Here is a 16,362-nt window from a genome sequence, read left to right as displayed (position 1 = left end):
ATTTTTTTAAAATAAGGTTTTAACGTGATCTATGGTTCCTTTAAAAATCATCTATCGACAACTTTTTTTTATTATTATTTAGTAGCTTTAATATAAACAATCGTTCCAAAGTAAAAAAGAGGAAAAGATTATCTCTTCTACGTTTGTTATTAAAACAACGATATATTTAATAGTCCATTTTCGAGTTACTGTATTCCGGCAGAATTCTAACATTTACTTTGTACTTAAGTCACGTGATTTTCGTAAAATTGAGGGGCGCATCACTTCCGGTTAAATTGTTTATGTTAGAAACAAGTTCGTCTGCTGCGAAATGCCCAAGTTCTACTGTGTTGCGGAAGGATGTACGTCAGATACGAGAAAGAAGGGAAGATACGGATTCATGGCTGATGTGAAATTCTTTCCATTTCCTACATCTAAACAGCCCAAACTCCGCAGAAAATGGCTTGAACTGTTAAGGCGCCGTGATTTCAACCCCTCACGTCACGACAGATTATGCTCCAGACATTTTGTAGATGGTGAACCAACAACACATCATCCTTACCCCGAGCTTTTTCGATATAACAACTACAAATGTTTGCAGGGAACCCGAGGAACGTCTTCTATCGAGAAAAGATTAGTTAATCAGCGGAACCAAAGAACAGATACTGATGTCATCAATATTGGCGACGATACGTCCAATACAACGTCTCTTTTACAGGTATGTACTCGTAATTAAGGTTTAAATAGTGTATTCTATTTGCAATTATTAATTCTTGATTCTAAAAGTGATTGCCAAGCTGCAGTGACGATTTTATACCTGTAAATTTTAGAACTTTTAAAAATACTTTTACAGGATGATGAAGGGGTAAAACTCCCCCCCCCCCCCCTCCCTGTTGAGAGTGAAATTATTTTGCAATCCATTCCATCAGTTGAACAAATGGCAAGTATGTTGACTTATGCACTTGAATTATCAACAGCTCTTATAAATGCCTAACTTATCACTATATTAATAAATTTCCATTACATTCATTTAGTGCCTCATGATTGTGAAAAGGGTACTGTCAGCACTTAAATTATCAACAGCTCTTATGAATGCATAACTTTTCCCTAAATTAATAAATTTCCATTACATTTATTTAGTGCCCCATGGTCATGAATATTGTACTGCCAGTGTTCAAGTTCATTCACAAACCTCTGATGTACAATGCCAGACAGACTTAACACTGCAAGACTTTGAGGATTCTGAGACTGAGCTCAAGCACTTGCGAGAGACCTTTAAGGACAAAGAGGACTTGAGGCGGTACCTATCTGTTGAGAAGATGACAGAAAGTGATAGCTCTGTGAAGAGTTACTTTGGGCTTCCATCTGTACTGACCCTTTTTGGAATCTTTGGTATATATATATATATATATATATATATATATATATATTTATAAATTATGTAATGTATTTACTTTATGCAATGTATGTATTAGGCCAAAAAAAATTGTATGTTGGTTTCCACTTTCACCTCAAAATATTTAAGGGTCGGTAGATAGGTTATGCTTTTTTTTATTTTATAGGTTGAATTATTATATGAAGAATCAAAACATTTCTTCCACTGTACTGTAAACAAAAACTGTTTCTGTGTTTTGGAATATGTCTAGTATTAGTGCATAATTAATAACTTAATAAGTCAATAAATATACTCTTGTTGTAGTGATGACATTACCAAAATCTGTGAGAATGAGTTAAAATGTGTTAGGGTCGGCAGAACTTTTTAGGGTCGGTCGGGAAAGTGGAAACCAACATGTATTTTTTTTTTTTGCCTTATAATAGACATGATAGATAAAACAAAATTACACATGTGTGGTAGTATTGGAATTTTAGTATGCTTTTATTCTAGCCACAAAATTTACCAAAATGAATTAATTTGAATAAAGTAAGTTAGTAATTTATTTATGTGTTTTAAAATACAATATTTCACAACATTTTTACAAAGTACATAAATTATTGAACACCCGGTCCAAACGGACCTATGTCACTTTGAATCAATATATATGTATCATAAGATTATATCTGCATTACTCTTTCTATTATACATGCACATATAACTACATTTATAAACAAGAGGCCCACAGGCCTTGTCGGTCACCTGTCCTGAGCATTAGTTAAAAGTATCACAAGCCCCAAGGGCTATGAAATTAAAAAAAAATATCATATTCTGAATATCTAAGCTAAATTCTAACGATCCAGGGAAGCAGAAGTCCTGAAATACACAACTTATGTCCCAAAGTTGCGTCATACCAAATTTGAAAAGAATTAGAATGGTAGATGTCAAGAAGTTAAAAATGTACAACTGTTAACTCACGACGACAGGTCACCTAACAACAACAACTACAAATTAGAATTTTAATCAAACTTAAAAAGTAATAGAAAAGGATACTATGTCACATATGAATAAATGTTTACTATCTGTTTTCACTTTAACAGCTATACTTGACAAAACAACACCTACATTGATGTATTGGAAGGGTGGTTCTGGAACAAAGAATGCTAGAGCAAAGAATCCTTACAAGAAGTCTGGACCAAATAGGAAGCTGACTCGTTTTCATGAGTTTCTTGTCGCACTTTTACGACTACGCCTGGCTTTACCTACATTTGTTGTTGCTGATAGCTTTGGTATTTCATGTACAAGGGTGTCACAAATTTTTACAACATGGATTAATTACATGAATATTATATTTTCACCACTTTTGAAAAGACCAAATTCCAAATGTTTGAAAAAGTTTATGCCAAAATGTTTTAAATTAACTTTTCCCAAAACAGCATGTATCATTGATTGTACTGAGTTCTTTATTGAAAGGCCATCTGCACCAACAGCTCAGATAAGAACATTTAGTTCTTATAAGCAGAAAAACACATTTAAAGCTTTAGTTGCTATAACTCCTTCTGGTGTTTTTATGTTTGTTTCAAATCTTTGGGGAGGCAATGTTTCTGACAGATACATATCTGAACACAGTGGATTTTTAGATATATTAAAGCCTGGTGATGAAGTGATGGCAGATAGGGGTTTTTTGATAAGAGACTTATTGTTAGAGAGAAGAGTTACATTGAATATACCACCATTTACCAAAAAGTGTTCGTGGGGAAAAGGTAAACATCTCACTGCAAGTGATGTTTTGGAAACCAAAAAAATTGCAAAACTCCGAATTCATGTTGAAATGGCAATAGGCAGATTGAAGAACTACAAAATACTATCACACACTATGCCTTTAAAAATCAAACCTTTGTGTAATCAAATTCTGAGGGTGTGTGCATTCTTAAGTAATTGTCAACAACCTTTAGTGAAATAAGATGTATACGAATACATGCATAGATGAAATGCCTGTGTCAGCAGTTGATTCATGTAACAAATGTACATGTATATGTCTTATATTCTTTGTGCAATGAAATTCCACTTAGGTTTTTTTTAAATTTTTACATAAAGTGATTAAAGTCACTATCAGCCATAAAGCACAAGTGTACAGGAAGTCTATGATGCATATAAGCAATGGTTTTTTAACAGTTTGTTTTACACAAAGTTGTATATCATATCAAACATAGAACAAACTATCTTATGACCATATCATAATTCTGTAAAACACCTTCCAGTGGTTACAAGTCCATTATTACTTTGGGTTTAACAGAGCAGTAATCACATACTTCTCAAAAAATCTGTTGCATTTTTGCACAATTTCTGAGTACATTTCAGAGTCAAATGTTATTCTGTCAATGACAATACCTCTCCTTGTGAAAAACACAAAATCACACCATAGAAACTTGCATATGCCCATTTGGCCCTGAATTTGAATATACCATGGAGATGTTTGTTTCAATCTTACAGCATTGTTTTCATCAAGGTAGAGATGATAATGATCATCTTTACAAGCTTCTGAAGGTTCAACATTTTGATATGTAAAGCTGCATTTGATTTCTATAAGACCTACTCCACAACATTTGCATGTAACTTTACCATCTGGTAAAGCACCCATAAAAGGATAACGGTCACATACATACAACCCGCATGTATCTACTTTTAAATTTCTGTGTAATTTCTTGCATAAATCAATATACTGTTGCCTAGCTACAGGTTCAGATTTCTTCCCTATTGCAATCGAAGGTATCATACACCCATCACCAGAGTTGCCGAGTAGTTTTTTCAAAATGTAATTTTCGGGATTGTCAGTAAATTTGAAATGCATGACAGATGGAAAAAGTGATGCAGTAATTCTTCCACATCGATGCTCAAACCAAGCAGTGTTATCAGATTGACCTTGTGTATTTTTTTTCTATTTCTACTAGAACATCTGATGTGTAAATATCTCTTAAATGATCCAAGACAGACCTATTTGATGGCATAGCCAGCATGGCATTTTTAAGTGTAGAAACATTCAATTCATCCTCAGATGAGCTGTCATCACTTGGGGGATCTAAGACTTGTAATAATAGGGAATCAGTAGATTTGAACAACTTGTATACATCTTTTTCAACATCTCTGCTATTGATCTCACCACAAGGAGAGTAATTTTTAATAGTGGGTGTTATTTTTTTCTCTGTGGTGTTGTCCCTCTGCAGATCAATGCAGTCTATTTCCATTGGTTCTGATGTTTTCTTGGGCTCGTCCCAGGTACACACAGTGTCGGTGCATGCTTCTGAATAACGATCTTTGTGTCTGTTGTCGAAACTTACCAAAGAAAACAACAAGGCTTTGCAATGTTTACATGTTCCATTTCCACTGAAAAATAAAATGCATTTGATTGTTGTTATCATATGCGTGTACCATTGTATTTATGTTAATGTAAAATTTAAAATTGAATTTTTTATCAATTGTAAATAATCTTGATAAAATACTTGAAATGTATTTTCATAGAATACAAGTATATGATTTTGAATATCTCTACCATAAATATACACTTTATAAATCATGACAACTACTTTATTATCATTTATTAGTAACTGAATTGGATGATAAAAATTTATGAAATGGAGATGAATGAAAAACCATACCAAATTCATGCCAGATGAACGTTGGTTGCACGGTAATGAATTTTGGAAATGGTTACCGCCAAGTTGCCAGCACTGGGTTAGGTAACCAATGATGTATGAAAGTGAAGTCAACGATTAAAGTACAAAGAAGACTTGTTTTTAATATTAAAAGCCTTTTAGGTACTTTTCTCAGTTGCAACACAAAATAAGGATCAAACAAAATCTGAAAATGTTGTTGATGTAAAGGAAAAACAAAAGCACATTTTATACAATGATCATCAATTCATCATCATTTATACACATTTGACAGTTGAAAAAAGTAATTGAATATCTTAGTGATATATAACTTACACAACACAAGAACAACCTCCACTGAGAATCTGCCCATTTGTATTCAAAAGTACCCAAGTGGCATATGGGGCTTCTGTCTGCCTGGTTTCTGGTATACAGTTAGCCTTCACATAATAGTGTGGTGTTCAGGTGTCTGGTACCTCGGCTATGGCTACATCACTAATGTGGTTATCTAAGTGTAGCTTGTAACCATTATCCTTCTTGTATGAAGTTAACCTAGAGGCTTCCCATCCACATTCATTTACAAGATACACCATAACATCACATGATTCAATTGGTGGCAGGGTTGTCAAGTTCTTAGACCATTCAGGTATATCTTGTACTGGCAATATATCCTTTCCATTAACCATAACACATGCTGTCCCCATTCTACTTTGCAACTCATCTAGGAATTCAATAAACATTTTGTTTTCTAATGCTGTACAATCATAAGAGAACGCATTGAAGATACGGTAAAATATATTATAGGGAAATGTTTCACTCATCCATATGGCGGTTTTCAATGATAGTATCATTGATACACCAACGCTAATTTTTTTTTTTTTTTTTTTTTTTTTTTTTTTTTTATAATTTTTTTATTTACAAAATTTTCACTTCATACATACACTGTTGCATACATGTGGGAGATAGGTTACATGGATATTTTCACATCATATTAAATTCATTTTAAAATACGAACTCAATAATATTAACTCTAATACTGTCTACATTTCATATTTACCTTATTCTTTTATGTAAGTATATGCATGATGTAAAAATCTTTTTCAGGATAGAGAGAGAGAGAGAGAGAGAGAGAGAGAGAGAGAGAGAGAGATAAAGAGAGAGAGAGAGATAAAGAGAGAGAGGTACAAAAGGTATTATTTTCTTGGTAACAAATTTTGATAAGTATAATAGATCTAGATATAATATATCTATTGATCAAACACAAAAAAGAAGCACAAACCTATTTGATGAAAAAGTACAAATAGACCTTATTACTAACATAGATTTTCACATATTCTCTGCCAGTGAGTTTCATATTCATCATATTTACAGTTTCGTAGCAGCAAGTACTTCTCAACCACAATTCTGTCTGTTTTTTCTTTACAAAGACCAGGTCCATGTCATCTTATACTGTTAAAAGACAAATAATATGGGATACCAAAAACTTACATACACAATATATCCATCATGCTATTATCTAATGATATTTTTACTCGCATTTCATCATAGTTCTATCTATAATGTGTGAATACACCGACACATGAGACACTAAACTCTAAAGGGTATAAACTTCAATGAGAACGAAAATTCTTTGAATGCATTACCTGATTCGTCATTCATGATCTCTAAATTCAATTCTTCTGCTAGTTTACACAGTCTTAATAAGTTATCTTTTCTATAAAAGTGACATGTGACTCCTCGATCCTGTAAAAATCGCTTTAATTCTGGTACTTTCAAACTTTCGAAATTCATGTTGAAAACCGGATGTTGATGTGCCCGCATCGAGTACAAAGTAAATGTTAGAATCATGCCGGAATACGGTAACTCGAAAATGGACTATTGAAGAAACAAACCTTCAAGCATACAATAACTCAGTCATTAACTATACGCATCTTACACCGCGGGGTTTGTTTTTGTTTACAGTTACGTAACCGCCTCGAGGAACCATCGCGTGTGAACCAGGGCATCTACACAAAGTAAACATTGTCGTCCTAAATATAACACAGAATGTTATGTTTTTGATCATATTGGATTTTTCGAATAATTCAGTCTTTCCGGGGATGTACTTGTTTATACGTCCCTAGCCTTACGTTTGATTTATTTTAAATTCAAAACTCTAGAGCTTTGAGTCAGGCATCAATTTTAAAATATGCAATTTAATATACAGTTCGTTTCTCAATCATGTCTAATTGAATGTGTGTTTAATATCGGAGATTCATCGCTGCTGGACTAGCGATCTGTGATTTCACACTACTTTAACTGAACACACAAGCTTTACTCAAATTCTTCGTTATGAAAAAGAAAATGGATACATTTTACAAACATAACGAATTATTTCTGAACATGTTTTGAAATCAATAGTTTATAATCATGATTAAACCAAATCTAAACATGCGTATAGAATATTCAGAAACCCATGGCCGACCAGTCTCATTTCAAATGATTTGTTGTTTTATTGTTTAAAAACAATGACTTTGATTAAACATTGATTCAGAACTCCTTATCCAAAGACCTCTCGTTGCTTTGCAACGAGCTTTGCTCTAGTTTTATCGTACATTTCATTTTGTTAATTTAAATCTTGTCTACAAGCAGTATTTCATATATTATTATAAATGTCTGCAGTGCAGAAAACAGAGTTCACACAACTCTGGCAATATTAGTACTTCTGAATTATTGTTATTTATTTTCATTGTTATAATTAATTGCTTGCTAACCTGCCTCCCCCCCCCCCCCCCCCGAGGGCCCTTGTTTGGTTAATAAACAATATATATGGTACTGCAGATATATAGGAATTTTCTTGGCAATTCTGGAAAGACGGTTGTCGAGGTAAAGCTCGACAAACTCAGAAAGGTACGTGTGAGTGTGTGGGCTTACCTACTTATACCGTAAGACTTTGTAGAAAGTATATGGTCATCCCTGCTGCTTATTACTGCCGGATTGTGTGGTCATCCCTGTTCTGGATTTTGTATCTTATAGCTACAAGTGTGCGGACATCCCTACTTGTTGCTGTGCGAGGTCAGGTGTGCGGACATCCCTGCGAGTGTGTCTGATTAGAACCGGTAATATAGTGATAGGTGTGCGGTCATCCCTGTTTGTCATTGTGGAAGTGCGCTGGTGTGAGAAATTCACAGGCAGTGGCCTCCCTTGCACGTTACTGTACCCTCTAATACTTTGGCGGTGCGGTGTTGCCCCTAGGGCGATCTCAGCTACATTGTACATGTATAAATGAGCGGACTCCCAATTTCAAATGCATTTCTTATAGTCTTGCTTTGTTTCGGTATAATAAACAATTTATTGCATGAATGTTCGGGAGATATGAAGATTTATTCACCCATTGCCCTTGGGGAATATGATTTTTTCTTGGGTGAATGTAAATCTTATACGGTACCAATTTTGATGCACCTGATGTGCATTTCGACAAATAATGTCTCTTCAGTGATGCTCAACCAAAATGTTTGAAATCTGAAATAACAATGAAGTTTTAGAGTTATTATAGGGAAAAACAGTGTGCCAAAAAAGTGAAGTCAAATACATCTAAAGATAAGAGTTATACGTAAGGGAGATAATCTTTAATTTTGAAATGAATTTCTAAATTTTATAACAGCAATTAAATATACATCCGTATTTTCAAGCTAGTAACGAAGTACTTAGCTACTGGGCTGTAGAGACCCTCGGGGACTAACAGTCCACCAGCAGAGGCCTTGACCCAGGGGTCATAATGTAAAACTCGTAAGGTACCAATTTTGATGCACCAGATGCGCATTTCGACAAATAATGTCACTTCAATGATGTTTCAGTGAATAAATCTTCATATCTCCCTCACTATCATGCAATAAATGTATAATATCTCATGCGCATGGCATATCATTTCGTGCGCACGACATAATATCTTATGCGTAGTGACATGATATCTCGTGCATACGACTTATTATCTCGTGCGCATAACATAATATTTTGTTAAATTCAAGCCGATGTGTTACGTTCCATGTTTGGTGACTTTGAACCTTCAACCTTGACATTAAGATCAATTACTACAGCGGGGACCAAAGAGATGTATCAACAACTCACTTATGTCTTGTTTCAACAAGGAATGATACCCCCCCCCCACCCACAAAAAAATGTTGAAAAGTTGGATGCATGAACTCAGTTACTGGTGTATTTCATGGAAATCAATTATTGGTTTAACACATTTTAGATAGGAAATATTGTTTGTCAAAGGAGGAACATCAGAGAAAATTAATTTCAAATCATTGTTATAATCTTTAAATCAGCCAGAACCACTTCATATGGGCAGTAAAGTTTTTTAAAAGATGTGTTCGAATACCATTTCTACTCTGCTCACTAAAACATGCATTTTTAGGAGTCTACTGAACCAATGAGGAACATAAGAAGCTTTCTACTACATGTGTATGTTCACGTGAGTTTAATGGGGTTTTAAAGGGGATAGATCAAAAGATCAAGGTCGGTATTTTTTTTAGCTGGGGTTGGGTGGGGGTGGGAGTAAAGCTCCCGTAAGTTTATGCCATCCGACTGCGATTTTCAGACACACAAATTTTAAAAAAATCATTGATTTTAATTAGCATGACATTTTGAAGTGACAGTTAAAGACTGCATATTTAAATAAAAAACAGGAAAGGTATTAGTTTTGTTTTATTCCAACATCCTTTAGTCAATTATTAAAGAGGTCTGAAAAGTAGCCTCGCTCTTGGGAGGCCCCATTCCATCTTGTGGGTCTCCTTCTTTGCCTATATACTCTTTTCTGGCAGACTCTTCAAATATTACGCTATAATTAGCCTCCATTAGGACCCTACATGATGTAAAATCATGAACTTTTAGGTGAGTTCAATTGCCCTCAAAGGCCTATATGGTTGTATGTGTTTGACACATTGTTCTCTAGTCGTTTATCAGTCTTGTTTAATTCCAACACCCTTTAGTCAGTTATTAGAGAGGTCTGAAAAAGTTACCCCACCTTTGGGAGACCCCAGGTTGACTGAGGGTTGAAAATGATAGCTCTGTGGGTCCACTTCCTTGCCTATATACTCTTTTAGCGGACGCTTCAAAGATTATGTTGTTATTACATGTAATCTTCATTATGACCCTAATTGATGTAAAATTGGGAACTCTCAGGTGAGCTAAATTGCCCTTAAAGGCCTATGTGATCCCTTTTAAAGTTTCTATATGTTTGATTTTATTGTTCTCTATTCCTCAGTTTTGTTTTATTCCAACACCCTATAGTCATTTATAAGAGAGGTCCGAAAAGTGGTCCCACCGTTTGGTAGTCACAGGTGGTACCCCTACAGTCCCAATCTGAGGGCGGAAAATGATAGTCCTAGGCGTCCACTTCCTTCCCTGCCTACTCCTTTTGTGGACTCTTCAAAGATTAATTTGTTATTAGCATTCATTATCCCCCTATATGATGTAACGTCAGAAACTTTCAGGTGAGCTCAATTGCCTTCAAGTCTGAAACTCGGTAATTAAAATTTTGTTGATTAATTGTTTGAAAAATTATCAGTTTTGATTTATTATGTGTTACTTTTTAGTGTTCCGTCTGAGTACTCGCAGTACTTTGATGAATTTTCTTATTGGCTGCTAGCTTCTAGAGCCTAATTGGCTGCTGTTTAGTGGCTGCTAGCTTTAGCCTAGTTAAATCGTGCATATGAAATATTAAGTCATGCGCACGATATCTTACATGTACATGTATGCCCTTCGCACAATATCATTTTTTTTCTTACCTGATCACTACTGATTACCTTGTTCTTTCAATTTCCTAACTTTATTTCGAAATAGTTTTAAACATTGAATAATATTACTGTTCGCTGATAATTCAAAAATGTCCCTTGTTGCTTGATTTAAACTGCTCAGCATTGGATGCATGCTTTTGATGTCTATAATTACAATATATTGATATTTGTATTTTGACAATGACACCATGAGTGGTAAGAAATGGATATAAATATTTTCAATAACTTATAAAATCATTACGAACAAATGCAATATCTACGATGATTTGATACTCATTTCGCTGCTATGTATTTGTAAAAAGATTCATTGGGCCCAAAAGAGCCTTTATGCTGGGAGAAAAAGAAAGAAAATTAGCACAATACTTCTTGAAAAGCTTTATTTGGCGATAATGGCCACGGCTGACTTTTACAATTAGGGAGCCAGACATCAGTTATTGCCTATCTAGCATCCCTAAACAATACAAGCATGCAATTATGACCTATGGACACAGATACGCACATGTTTCATCACCTAGTACAGAAAATTCATTCATTGGGATACTAAATCAAATAGGAAGCAAACTGTTGAGCACTACTGGTGAGCCAAATAGTTGCCTTGTCCATTAGCTGTTACTGGTGAGGCATGTTTCCAGTCGTGACGATTGGGATATCCGCATGTAAGGGCTTATCTGAAATTAACATATTAAAAAACACGACAGTAACAGTATTAAATGGTGGATACAAGTTTAAGCTACAATAATCAAAATGGGGTGTCGTAGGAAGGATTGAAATGGTTTGCTGACGACTTAAGAATTTGCGTTTAGACGTCACAGTTTTACTTTGTTTGGCTAATATCACGAACAATCAAGACGTGGATGACTCAAAAAACCGGGGTAGTACCCTTAATTAAAATGATTGAAATGTGCCAGTTATTAAAAAGAAAAGCTGACTCAATATTACTTTAATAAATGGATTTAACTCCGATTGGTTAAATCATATCAGTTTAGATCAGCCATTTTTAAAATTATGTTTTCCTGGGGAATCCTTAAAGTTATCTTTATGAGCTTTTGAATACGTGTTGTTAGATTTTGGACTTGTTATATATGATCATGTTAACTACAAAGCGATTTTAAAGTATCTAATATTCATTGAAACACTAATACATGTGTAATATATGTCATTCATAAAATTTGAATTAGAGTCAGCAAAACAACCTTGGGATATTCCACTGATATCAGAAACAGAAATACAAGAAAACCACAATCTAGCACTTGCTTGTTTTGCGGATGTGGGTAAACCACCAGGATTTGTAAAATGGTGGAGATTTCGTGCCAATAACAGCATTGCCAGCGTCGGACAATCTCAAGCAATATCCGATGAATCTGGAACCTGTGAGTTTGTGGCCGGTCTGAATGTAACCTACACAGTTACAAAGGGGGACAATGGCGCCTTCTTCCGATGTTCCTCGCAAGACGACACAAGCAGTGACCAGGATCCTGAAAATAGTTTACAGTACAGAGACACGATGAAAGTAAATGTTCTGTGTGAGTATATAATATATATGCAGCATTTATTTGATATGTATATATATTTCCTCACTATTTGTTTTGTGTACTAGATCACAAATTTTAAATAAGGGAATTTTCTTCATAAATTTAGGCACAAAATTGGGTGATTTTTTTTTTTGCATACTACACTGTACAAAAAGTAATAGTGTTAAGAACACGAGATACTCTCCACAGACAACCATCCCACTGAAATCTTCCTTTTCTTTTGATTTTTCTTTTAAACATGAGATTTGAATAAAGTCATTTCTTTTATGCCATTCTTACCTATAATGAGCGCTTATAAAACTCGATCAATGCTCACGACGCAAAAATACTCGGTCACTATTTTCAGTAGTGCAATAGTAAACAAAGAAGGGATTGACGTCCTAATAAACCATTCTTTTGTAACAAATGACTGACGGTGTTCTTTTGACACTCTCTATATCGGAATATGTCTTTGTTAAATATCAAATTGAACAAAGATCTTACTGAATCCTAAATGCAAAAGGAAAAATGAAGGTGACGAACAATGTACCATTATTGAAGAATTCCTATAAGGAATACAGAATTGGGCAAACACGAACCCCTAGAAGATGATTTATCACTTTTCAAAACATACGTGACAATAACACCATGGAGGACGTGCACACCAAGTTTGATGATCTTAGAATTAGTAATACTATGAAATGTGTGGACAACAAATATATTGTTTCACCATAATTACTTGTGAGAGTATGACATTGACAAATACCAGAATCCTCGTTTTATTCTTCTCTCAAGGTCCTAATGGGTGAAAATATAGACAACAGAGAGTCAAAAAGACAAACGGAGAAATTTATCACATAAAACCTGTTTATGATGGTTTTTAATTATATTTATGTCATGATGGTTTAATATGTATATTTGATTACCATAGATTCTTTAATACTGTTTACATGTCTACAAAATTACAAATATACATGTACGCGGGACCTTGAAAAAAAATAGGGCTCTTGCTTGAATAATTGGAAACATGTATATCAAATGTAATGATCCTAGTCTTGTAAGTTCTTTGTTTATCTGACCCATAGTACAAGATACTGACAGACAGGCGGACGGGAGGACGCACTGCGTCATACCATAATACGACCTTCTATGACGGGCGCATTTAAGAAAAAATAGCGCAAGTCATATCTGGTATTCCTCTTCCGATAAACGTACATGAATTTCATGGTTTCTTTCGTAAACATGAAAAAGTATCCTTCTACAGGTTACATGTACGATACATGCAGTTAAGAAACCATTCTAAATTAGAATGGTAGGATTTAAAAGCACATTTTGTTCCACTTATTTATGATTTGTCCAAACTACTTGCTAGTCGTTGAAACACGCGTGCATTTTTACTCTGATACTTATTTGAAAATGTATTTGTACAAAACTCCAATTTTTTTATTACAATTTTTATACATATTGTACCAGCATATATTTTGATGAAACTCTTTTTTCAACTTTAAATCGTGGGGAAATCGGTACTGATTAGTAGCCATTACTGCTGGTTATCATACTGACTACAAATACAACGTTCGGAAAGACACATCATGTTTTCAATTTTCCTTTGTAACTAGATAATGATTAAATCAATGGTGCGAATGGTATAAACTTTAGAAACATCATTTCTATTTCAGATTTTTTGCAAATGTAAACAATATCATACTTTTATTTATGTTATACAATTTCTGCAAGCATGAATTAATAATGGGATAAAATATACCTCATATTATAAAATAATTGACTTCTATACCATAAATGGTATGCATGAACAAGATAAGATAACTAACAGTGATCAATATCTTAAATCCTATAAAGCATACAAAATTACGAGAAGGGGCAACCATGGATCATTTGCCTAAGAGGAGTAAGCATTCCCCGTTGACCGGTCACATCCGTCCGCCATAAGTCCTATATCTTGATAAGAGAAGATAACGAAAAAATGCATAGTCAAAATCAGTATGCGAAGAACGGCCTAACAATTGGTATGAAACACGTCAGACAGCATTGCACCTAGTAATAAGCTGTATTTGCAAAATGGATCATGATAATGACTATATAGAATTTCCGAAATCCTGACTTTAAACAACACTGTTGAAACCCCTGTAACATCAACATATTTGTCAGTAGACTGTCTTGATTTAAAAATCTGAATTTTAGATAAAGCGAGTGTTCTCCAAATTATTCGAGATCCTGAATCGAACGTTTACCCAATATCTACTCCAAGACTACAGATGACTTGTGTAGCTGATGGCAATCCATTACCAACTGATGATGAGTATGAATGGACATTTGAAGCTGTCGATTCCAACGCTACTGAAGAAAAACTCTCAAATGGAAAGTTTCTAATTCTGCAAAATCTCCAAGAGGAAAAATCTGGTACATACACCTGTACCGTCACAAATTCTTTGAATTCCACGCATTCTCAAAATGTTACACTCATTGTGAATGGTACGATTCCTGAGCCACAGCATGTGTTGCACTGTCTTTCAAACCCTTGTGGATCTCTTAAGAAATGTGTTGATCTCGGACAAAGTTACACATGTGAAACAAACACTTTGGGTGTTGTTGGGGTTGTTTTTATCGTAATTGCAGCTGCATCCGTTGCTATGTCAGTTGGACTGGCATTTCACCTGAAAAAACTTCGTAAGCTGGCAAAGATTGATGTGCAGACAGGAAATGAATGGTAACTATCCTAATATATGTGTAGTCTATAAGATAACGATACTCTTTTCATATACTTTCAATATGAAAACATTATCGTGTGTAGTTATATTTCCTCTATTGGGCAAAAAGTATCAAAATGTAAACATGAAGTTTAATTTTAAATACGCGCATTAATATCAAGATACGATTGTTAAATATGTATATGAAATACATATATGTTATGTCCACCTCCACGAGTCTTCGAGGTGAATATAACGTTTGATTTTTCCAAAATCAGACCAAAACCGAATTCGGAATTTTAAGATGGTGAACAATTATTGAAAGTCCAATGAAAACTTGCGTCTCTAACCATCTCTGGCTAGATCTTGTACTAAAGATAGCCGATCAGGTATCGTAGCCGATCAGGTATCGATTGGGTGGAAATTTTGGAGCCGGTGTCGATGTTTTCAATTATTCAATCATATACTAAAAACATTAATGACATTTTCTTGGTCAATACAATGTTGTAGTAACCCCCGAAGTACAACATTCGCCTCGTTCTCCGGACTAGGTGATATAGAATATTGTACTTTAGGGTAGCTAAAGTTGGACTCGATTAATATTGTACTATTACAAATATGTACTAGATATGTTGCAATTAAATTGAATATTTCATCACAGCAATGGCAATGTTCCTGCAAAGCAGCTGACAGACACAGAAAGCACCAAGATTTCATGTGCTGTAGATGCTCCTCCAAACGGAACAAATGCAGTTATTTACGCTCAAATCCAGAGAGTGTAGGACATGCATACATGCACGTCAAAATTGAATCCAGTGCTTATCTATGATTCATGTAACATAAAAGATGCATATTGCAATTGAAATTTACCCAAACCACTAAAGTGTCCATCTTGTTGATTCAAATTTTGAAAGGCCATATTATGGTCATTTATATTTACAATATCTGCTAAAATTTAAACCTGTGTATGATAGAGCTGAAGTCTTGCTCTTGTTTCAATTTCAAATTTGTTGTATTGAGGAATATCTATGTAAGTAAGTTTTTAATTTGATAAGAATAACCTAGTTCTGAGTTATGACATCATATAAATGATGGCTTCTCCCCATTTTCGATACTTTGATTTCCAAGTATTTATTGTCCTGACATTTTCATAAGAAAGCATGTGCTTGGATAAATCCCGTATCAACTTCAACTATGTAAAGCCTAAAGTATTTTCGATAGCATTTAATTTTCTTATAATATTACTAGTTTAACTGTTCTGCATGTGAATATCACGATGACACTTAGTAATTTAAATTAAACTCTCTTCAAAAACGTGTTTTGTTCTGTTTAATTTCATTGTAGCTGATGTGACTACTTTGT

At 34.4% G+C, this 16,362-nt stretch overlaps 1 protein-coding gene across 1 annotated transcript; it reads left to right on the top strand.

Annotated features, from left to right (window-relative positions):
* The first annotated feature begins 310 nt into the window (after nt 1-310).
* LOC125647217 (uncharacterized) lies at nt 311-16,309 on the top strand. Its single transcript, XM_056141921.1, has 6 exons — nt 311-697; nt 1,191-1,371; nt 2,452-2,640; nt 11,960-12,304; nt 14,495-15,020; nt 15,662-16,309. The coding sequence occupies exons 1-6, from the start codon at nt 311-313 to the stop codon at nt 15,780-15,782; spliced, it is 1,749 nt and encodes a 582-aa protein (XP_055997896.1). The 3' UTR covers nt 15,783-16,309.
* Nucleotides 16,310-16,362: the final 53 nt, after the last annotated feature.

This window comes from Ostrea edulis, chromosome 6, assembly GCF_947568905.1.
Source record: "Ostrea edulis chromosome 6, xbOstEdul1.1, whole genome shotgun sequence".
Classification (NCBI taxonomy): domain Eukaryota; kingdom Metazoa; phylum Mollusca; class Bivalvia; order Ostreida; family Ostreidae; genus Ostrea; species Ostrea edulis.
Note: the sequence above shows the minus strand (reverse complement) of the source record. Positions and strands in the feature narration are given on the sequence as shown.